At 47.8% G+C, this 9,396-nt stretch overlaps 1 protein-coding gene across 3 annotated transcripts in view; it reads right to left on the bottom strand.

Moving 5' to 3' along the window:
• Window positions 1-3,300: 3,300 nt before the first annotated feature.
• Gli3 (GLI family zinc finger 3) overlaps window positions 3,301-9,396 on the bottom strand; it is a 277,128-nt gene continuing 271,032 nt past the window's right edge. For all 3 annotated transcript variants that reach the window (XM_013521254.1, XM_013521255.1, XM_013521256.1), the window contains one exon: window positions 3,301-8,869. In XM_013521254.1, the coding sequence (XP_013376708.1) occupies window positions 6,561-8,869 (2,309 nt within the window). In that variant the 3' untranslated portion in view covers window positions 3,301-6,560. The remainder of the gene's footprint in view (window positions 8,870-9,396) is intronic.

The raw sequence follows: 9,396 nt of genomic DNA, 5'->3' as shown, positions 1-9,396 counted from the left end.
ATGAAGAGAAAAGAAAGAGAAACAGGCAGAGTAGGGGGAGGAGGCAAACACCATTAAGAAAAATTCCACCTTTCTACCTCTCCCCGTCCCTGACCTCTTCTCTTTGGGTATGTCACCCCCTCTGAGGCTCACATTTCCCTACGCTGGTGACTACTGCAGTTATGATGTGTCTTCTGGAAAAGAAAAGCATCATGCCATGATTTCACTGGCAGGCTTTTTCTTTGTAGTGGAGCAGGAAGGACCAACTTGTGTCTAACTAGGGCTGGCATATTGGGTGCTATGAACTGTGGCAGGCTGCTTGCCACTAAATTCATACTCCCCTCCTTACTTACCTTTTTCTTCTCCTCCTCACTCATCTTTTTCAGTGTGCACTGCCTCTCTGTTGATCCCGGAGCCTGGTGTTCCCCAGCCCTCTTGCTGTGCTACTCCTATGTCTGGCAATGATACTCTTGTCTTTCTCTACCACCCACAGACCAAAGCTTCCCAAGTCTGGAGGCCCTCCCTGGGTCCCCGCCTGCAGTACATCTGTGTGTTTCTATTCCATAAAGTGGAGTTTGCAATTCAGTGAATTTTCCCTATAAGACATTCAGCAGTAGCTGGAGATATTTTGGGCATCGTAACCTGGACAGATGCCAGTCATCTATAGAACACGGATTCAGAACACCACCACCCCACTGACTGTCCTGGATTATGGACAATAGTGCCCTAAACAAAAAATCACCTACCCTAAAATGCCAGTACTAACAAGTCTAGGGGTCCCTGCAAGTGCTTTTCACAGAAGTGTCTAGAGCTGAACTCTGCCTTGAACATCCCGTCACTGCATTCCACCACCTTTGTGTCTGCATGTGTGTCTGTCTCAGTGGGAGCTAATGGGCAGTCTGTGTTTTGTTCATCTTCTGCTTCAGTAGTTATAAAGGTTTGTGAATGGGATATGATGTGGCAGAATGGTTGAATTAAGGGGTCTTACCAGCACTATTTGTTCCACAGCCCCGATATTGCAAGTTCTCTGAGGGCAGAAATCATCACAACCTACTACTAACTTAGTGGTGGGGAGGTGTAGGAAGTGGAGTCAGAGACAGTGGAGAAAATCTGTAAGACCTGAGATCCCATACTTCTGTTGAATGACTACAAGCTAATGCCTGTGGCCACAAAATGTTGGAAAGAAAACAAAGCAATTTAGATTTTACTATTATTTCTAAAAACTGTTAAAGAGTTTGATGACCTAGATAGGGCATAAGCAAGGTCTATGTAAAATTGAATTTGGAAAAATAAAACTAATACTAAAGAAAAGATGAGCCCAAGTTATGTTTGGAGTTAGGGGGGAAACTCCAGTTGATCAGTCAATCATCTTGGAAGGCAAAAGAGGAATATTTAGTAGTAGGTCATTTTAGCACTCTATTATATTCTTGAGTAATGTTTTTAAATTATGCAAATTACTAAAAATAGTTTTTATGAACTACCAAATAAACTGTAGCTTCCTTATTTTACCTCAGACTGTTTCTTTTCCCATTTCCTCCACAGGAGGCACTTTCTAAAGCAAAGCCGTGAGCTATCCCCACCACCAGCTCACCGGGATTAAAGGCATCTACATTCTATGTCTCACTCCTGGGGGCATCCTTTATTCTTTTGTTTTTATTAGCCTCATTTCTCTTGATTTCTTTTAGTTTGACATGCCATATGACAGGCATCTTTGGGAACTGACAATTTATACTTGAAGCAGGATATAAATTCCTATTTTCTGTTTTCTGAATTCATGTAGACACCTTGCATGAGGGATCACGGTGTGAAAGCAAAGCGTTCTGAATGGATGGGAGGAAATTCTTTCCCACGAGTCAGGAGAGTATGAAGCATTCAGAGGACTGGAGAAACCCCCTGCATTTGTCACGCACAGGACACAAGGCCCCCAGAAGATGAGGGTGGTGTATCTGTGTGCTTGCACATGTGTGGGCATGTGCATTTGTGCTCCTTCACAAGGGCCCCACCTCCCGTGACTTTGACATGCCCAAAGCCTGCATTCTCATCCTTCTCAGTCATAACATCTTCCTAAGATGGTCATTACAAAGATGTGGCTGGCAAAGAGGAAAGAAAAGAACCCTTTCTGAAATCATTTATCATCTAAAGAATAACACTGCCAGGTGATGGAATGACACTTAATTCTGACATGTTAACATCATTGGATTAAGAAATACTGAGCAGGTTAGTAAAGCATGCTCCTTGGTGTGTCTGAGTAGGTCACAGAAGTGTGATCTTAAGGTCTATGTCTGGTCCCTTACTCCTTCCTCTCCTGGACTACTCTACCTCCTGGGCACCATGAACTAAGCTTCTTTGCTCTACCATGCCCTTCTGCCATGTTTCTGCCTTGGAGCCATGGACTGAATCACCTGCAACCATGAACCAAATTGAACCTCTCCTTTATGGTGGAAGTGTTTGGTATTGTGTCAAGCAATGGGAAAACTGACCAGTATACAGACAGGCAAACAAAGCAAATAACTAGTATTTCTGAGGTAAGGTGGTTGGGCATTAAACACCACATCAAAGTAGGTCTTTATCATGCCAATGTTTTCTTTTAGTGTGCTAAGGTATCTCTAAAGTGACAGGGTAAGATACATGAAAGGACAAGTTAGGTTGCTAGATGTTGAACTCTATAACTGCTCTTCTCATTAGTTTGGAAAAGCAATGAAAATAAGATGGTACTTGGATCCAGGTGTGGTTGCACACATTTGTGAACTCTAGTACTCAGGATGCTGAGGAAGGGGTATCACTAAGACTGAGGCCGACCTAGCATCCACCTGATGAGATCAAGGCCACCTGAGCAACATGGGAAGACCCTGGAGAGAGAGACAGAGACAGAGACACAGAGACAAAGAGACAGAGACAGATTGAGAGACAGACAGACAGAGACAGAAGGAGAGGGGGACAGAGATAGAGACAAAAAGAGGAAACACTAAGAGTACCGTTCAGTAGTTCAGCACTAATGTGCAAAAAACACTGAGTTCGGTCCTCTCTACTGCCCTCCCCAAAAGTGAAAATAATAAAAAGCAACCCCAAGACAAAACCAAAAAGACAGATGATAATGATTACAATAGCACCCACCTCTTGTATGCGTGAGATGCATTCTCACATCCCAAGTGCTATGTCCTGGCAGCTAAGTCTCCACCCGAGAGAGGTGGAATCCAGGTTTCAGGGCAACACCCTTAGCCTGCATGAGGCGGACTGTGGATCCAAGCATGGGCCCTGGATTTTCCTAAAGAAAATGCTTTTTCTATCCAGCTATGAATTAAATGCACAATCCAAGAGAAATTTCAGTACAAAGAATTTTTATTGACATTGTAAGAAACATTGTTTTTCTTTCTTCTTTGTTACAAAAGGACTAAGTGGTTCTGAAAGCCAAGGTCAAGTTCACCTGTGTCTGGGCTGCAGCTCCCCGGGCTGGAGCTGGGTGCACAGCATCGGGGGCTGCAGGCTTCTCGGAGGAAGGCCCGGACTGGTCACATCTGAACACTATGCCTACAATACTTAAATGTATTTACATGTGTTTCTTTTTAAAAAGGATTACACTTTTTATTTTTTTAAAAATCTAAAAAAGGTGAAAAAAAAATGAACTTGCATTTTATCTTACACATTTGCAGGATACACAAGGGCAACTTGTCAGAAAAGAACATCCTCCTATCACTTCAAAGGAACACAGGAAACCAGGATACGAGACAGCTCAGATGGCTCCGATCCTGCACGATCTCCCTTCCCTTGCCAGACACTGAGCACATGGCCTAGAAATGTTGGCTGGGTGACACCAACCGGTCCCGCTCATTGACAAGATTAACATAAAATAAGGCACATATATTGCAAGAATCAAAACTCGGTGGCTCAAGAGGGTGAGCCAATGTGTGAGGAGCAGGGGGTGGTCTCATTCATTCCTTATAAAAATAAAAAAATGGCTGCAAAGATAAAAATGAGTTTAACACAGATGTTAAACAACAGTACCATGTATGAGCCTGCATCTCTTACTAAAGAGAAAACAGTGACATTAGTGAATCAGTGCTATGCAGTTTCCTAAATGCATAGGTCAGAGAACTGGAAAAAAGGGTGGAGGCAGTGGCTGGGTCTCATGATAGGAGACAGCAGGTGGATGGAGGTTCCGTGTCCCCATGGATACTTCTAAGTGACCTCCAAAGACTTTCCTTCCATTACATGGTCACACAGATCACTGAAATCCCTGGGAAGTCCACTTTCTTCTTCCTTCCCTCCTTTCTTGCTTCCTTCTGAAATGTCCATATGGAGAAAAGACAAGTATCCAGCTGCAAAGTGTCTCCTGTGATTCAAAGGGCAGCCACAAGGAAAAGGAAGAAAAATGAAAGGAAGAGGTAAACCCAGAGAATACTCTAAAAGCAAAGGGGAAAAAAACCAAGGGTAGGAAAGAACTTGGGCCAAACCCAAACAGCATGTGAGGGCCAAGACATTGAGATTCATGGGACCATGAGACTCAGGAAATGCAGCACTAATACTCCGAAGGGAAGGTGACCTGTTCTGAGGAAGAGACCAAAAGTCTTGCTTTTTAGCTGAAAAGTGGTAGAGAGTCTGCTCTCCTGAGCTCAGATGAGGGGCTGCCTTTTGTTTGTGGACTGTTCCAAATGGGGTACATCCTCTGACTTAGATGGGGCTCCCTAGGGAAGACAGCAGGGTGTGGAGGAGGATTCATAGCATAACTGCTGGAGCCAGGAGCACAGAGTTGACAGTGATTCTTACAGTCTTAGCCACAGGGCCCTGTGTGGCAATTTTATCTCCATGCCATGATTCTTGGCTCAAATTGGAGAAAGTAAACATGTGCAAAATGGGCTGCTGCTAGGAATCTTTGTATAACACTTTCTTTTACTTGAATTTCGTCTACTGGTAATTTCAATGGCAAGAATTAATGGGGGAAAAGCCAAACAATTGGATCATGAATCACTTTGGGTAAATCCAACTCCAAGGACTGACAGGAACAGAATACTGCAGGCAGTTGAAGTATTAATACTTTAATAGTATACACATTTTTAAAGTAATGTGCTGGAAAATCCATGTGCTTTTTGTGCACGCATAGTATGGCTTTTATGTGTTTCAAATGCACATGGGAAGTAGATATACGTCTTAAATCTTTAAACGTTTTAACCCAAAACAGAAGCACAGATACCAGTCCAAACGAAGGACTGTGTATAACATTGAACTTCTAAACGAATGCAGTGCTCAGTGGATAGAATGTGAACAATGGTACCCACACAGCTACTAAATGCCTGCCTGCCTGTCTGCCTGTCTGCCTGCCTGCCTTCCTGCCTTCCTGCCTTCCTTCCTTCCATCCTGCCTGCCTGCCTGCTCTCAAATGCTAAAACTGGTTGAGCCAATTTATTCTCAATATGGGAGCTTTTTCTTTTACAATTAAGTTTTAAAAATCCCTTAAAATAGGGCACTTAGAATAGACAGACTCCTTCACTACAGTGGAATTAATCACTGTTAACGTATAGCCAATTGTGGGGTTGTTTAAATACCTATATACATAGAACTATAGATAGCCAATTCTCAGTTACCTATGACAGTGGGAAAGAGATGAAACAAATCAATACAGCTAACCCTCAAATATTCCCCAAACTAATTCTACCCAATTGCTTCAATCCACCACCTATCAAACTTCTTAGTAGAACAGATAAAAGCAGCAATGTGCCTGAGTGTCACCAACTGCCTGTTTCCCTCTCACCACAATGCTCAGCAGCACAGAATATTCATCAAGGTACAGCGTGAAGGAAAAGAGATAACTGAGAACTGACCACATAGACGAGCCCACTCAAAGCACATTTACGGACATGAAGAATTGGAAACACAAAGAGGGAGCTAAGGATTTCATTTGCAAGAGCCCCAGCTGTCCACTTCTGTGCCTCTGGGGAGAGTATACCCTGAATTACATTAGAGTTGGGAGCATATACAAATCTGTCATGCACCCTGAAACGATTATCAAACTCACTCTCCATATTCTGATTCTTGTGCCCAATGTGGGAATTACACACACACACCACACACACACACACACAAGCACACAAAACACTGAACATATGTAAAGGAAAATTACAAAAAGTCTGAACATGTAACCTTGTGGTCAAAAGCACACCAACTCCTACTTCCTTGGAATATTAGAGAAACGTGTCCAACCCTTTCAAGTTTGACCTCTCTTCTCAAAGAAAGAACCTGCACATCACACATTTACATAGGTTTACTAAAAGAAAAAAAAAGGTGGGCTTACAGTTAAAAAAAAGAGAAGAGGGTGGTTTTAGTGTAACAATACTGATTCAAAACTGAAATGGAAGACAGTTTCTCCCTAGAATACCTTAGGGGTTTTCAGAGTCCTTTTCCATAAAAGGAATATACTTGAAACACATCCCAGTTAGGTGAGATGAGATTGCTAAAATACATACAGAACTAAAAAAAAAAAGCAAAAAACAAAACAAAACAACCAACCCATCCAGCCAAAACGGAGTCAGTTCAGTCGTTCAACTCCTAAGGTTTTACATCTGTTCGCAGTCCTTCTCGCCTAATGCCTATTGTATGACTGCAAGGAATTTGCTTTCTTCTGCAAGGGAGGTCAGCAAAGAGCTCATGTCCCCAATCGCCATGTTGGTGGTGCTCACAGAAAGGGCTGGGAAAGGGAGGGAGGCTCGTGGTGTGGTGAGGCGGGAGGAGCTATGGGAAAGGTTCTGAATGATACTTGGGCTCAGGGCCCCTGACATCAGGCTGGCGTGGTCCCCATCGTCTATGATGGCATCGAAATCAATCTGCACCCCTTCAAGGTCATGGCTGTCAAGGCTGTCGACGGTACTTGTCACCTGGTTAGCACCTGGGGATAGTAACTCAGAGTTTTCGGCACCGGCCCCCTGTAGCAGGCAGCTGGCACCGGACATGGAGAACGAGCCAGCTTTCGTGTCTTGTGGACTGAAGCCCAAGGTTTGGTCATAGAACTGACCAGAGTAATTCTGCACATTGGCACAGAGCTGTGCGGGCTGCCCGGGCATCTCTGTCTTGATGCCGTTCACCCTGCAGGTCTGACTTGCGTCACTGAGCTGTCCTTGCTGCAGTGTGAGGCTGGCCCTTGGCACAGCCTGGCGCCGGATGCCCCCATAGCTGGCACAGGGCTGGTAACCCCTGACCCCCGCCAGGCTGGACAGCTGGCAGCTGACGCCGTGGGTCCCGGGCAGGCAGCCCTCTGGCCCTTGGTAGGAGCTGATGTGTGAGGTAGCACTGACCTGCCCGAGCACCTGCTGCCCGGTGCGGCCTGCCCCCTGGTGCTGCTGCCCGCTGTCCCCAAGGAGCTGGTGAGGGAGGCAGCCCTGTCCCAGCGGGTCTGGGGTCTGCATGCCATTCACTGTGATGCCAGCTGACTCGTTTGGTGCCACGGGCATGCCAAAATCCAAGGGACCCCCATTCCCTTGCATGGTGGCACTCTTCAGCTTGGACCCTTGAACCCCAGCGCTGCAGGTACTGTCTAGTGCCCCAGGAGCCACTGGTTGCCTGGCCAGACAGTTCACATACTGCTGCGCCTTATAGGGGTGTGCGTAGAAGGCGTTTCCACTGGGGCTGGCACTGGGGCCAGCAGGGACCAGGTGCTCTGGGCCACTACTGTAGGCACTGCCGTTTTCTCCAAGGCCCTGATATCCCCCAGCTGGGCCCGGGCCAGCTCTCCACGAGTTCTGCGGCGGGACCACCGTGCTGCTGTACAGCCCAAAAGCCCGAGCCTGCTGCACTGCGGAGCGCTGGCTGCATTTCAGCTTGGAGGAAGGCAGGTCTGCACTTCCCGAGCTCACTTCGTTCCACTGAATGGGCAGGTCGCTTTTGCTGCCCTCCGTGCCCGGCTGCTCCAAGGAATGGAACTGTTGGCCAGCGTGGCTGTCTGGCAGCCCAGATGGGTCAAAGTCACCTGGCCCGTGGGGTCCTTTGCTGTCCTCTGAGATGGCACTCTGTAAGTGCTGCCCATATCCTGCTTGGTTCTGGGAATTTAAATACTGCACCACGTCATCAGGCAAGAAATCCTCATCGTTCAAGTTGGCATCAGCGTCCATGGTCAGGGACTCCAGGGTGATGTTCTCCGTGATGCTGGGAGGACAGGGGGACATGTGGAAGGGACGGGGCTGGCTGCCCTCAGGCCGAGTGTAGTTCTGCAGCACCAGGTTCCGCTTTTCGGAAGATGGAGGACTGAAGCTGTTGAGGCTGCTGAAGCGCGGGACCCTGGGTGGTGGCAGGCTCTCTGAGGCCATCCTCACTGGGTCACTGGCCCTCCTTACACTGTTCCCCAGGGCGTCATGTGGGAGCAAGTGGCGCCGGCCATAACTATGGGCTCCCCCATCACTGCATCTCCGAGGAGGGTGCACGGGAGGCAAAGTCACCCCGGACTCCCGGCTGTCCCCAAGCAGGGCCATCCTGGTCTTTAGGCTCAGCCTCTCCATGTGTGGCAGTGGCGTGGGCGGTGGCCCTCCGGTGGCCGCGGCATACTTCACCTTGAGGCGGTACTGCTGGGCAGGTGTAAGGCTGAGCAGGCTGGGCAGCCCGTCACTCTGGCTGGCCTCGCTGGACCTGCGGGAGGCGTCGGTGGAGATGGGGTCGTAGGAGTCAGCCACACTCACATTCTGGGGCCGGCCCTCGGCCTGCGATGCCTCACTGGACCTGCGACTGGAGAAGCACGGGGAGATGCCCGAGGAGCGGCGGCTGCTCAGGTAGGCAGAGCTGATGGTGCTGGTGTTGCTGTCCCTCCGGGTGAGCGTGTTCAGCATGGTGAGGTCCACCCCGGAGAAGTCACCTCTGTTTGGGAGAAGAGTCACGGGCCCACCCGAACTGCAGTTGTTACTGGACTGTGTGCCTGCAGAGGAGGTGGGCAGGGAAGAGAGGGAGAGAGGTTGTGAACCTACGGGCGCCTTAAACCAGGTGTGCAAGGTCTTTGATGCATCTTTTGTCTTCCCAGGTCTCTGTGGTCTGTGATGCAACTATGCAGCTCCGCACTCCCGAGCCCCAGCAGCCACAGACAATAGCAAATGAATGAACGAGTGCAGTTTGGGTGCAGTAATATTTTATTTACAAAAACAAGCAGCATGCTGTATGCGGACCCTGGGCTGTAGAGTGCTGATCCTTGGCTTAAGCCAAGCAAAGTCAACTGTTCCCTCAATGGAGTTAAGCTCCTCCACTGGCACAGTGCAAGAACAACAGAAGTGACTCAGGACATATACACAGTGCCTAAGTTCTATGCAAGAGTGTTTCTGTGTTTCACATGGACAGTCAGCGCTGTTTATTTCACAGCCTCTGAACAGGAGGCAGACAGCAGCACCTTTAGGATAGGGTCCAGGTGTTGTGATCCAGGCCACTGACTCCTCCAGTGCCACGTCAGAAGCA

The sequence above is a fragment of the Chinchilla lanigera genome, unplaced genomic scaffold (genome assembly GCF_000276665.1).
Source record: "Chinchilla lanigera isolate Chin_1 unplaced genomic scaffold, ChiLan1.0 scaffold00059, whole genome shotgun sequence".
Taxonomy (NCBI): domain Eukaryota; kingdom Metazoa; phylum Chordata; class Mammalia; order Rodentia; family Chinchillidae; genus Chinchilla; species Chinchilla lanigera.
The sequence above is the reverse complement of the archived record's forward strand: the minus strand, read 5'-3'. Positions and strand labels throughout refer to the sequence as shown.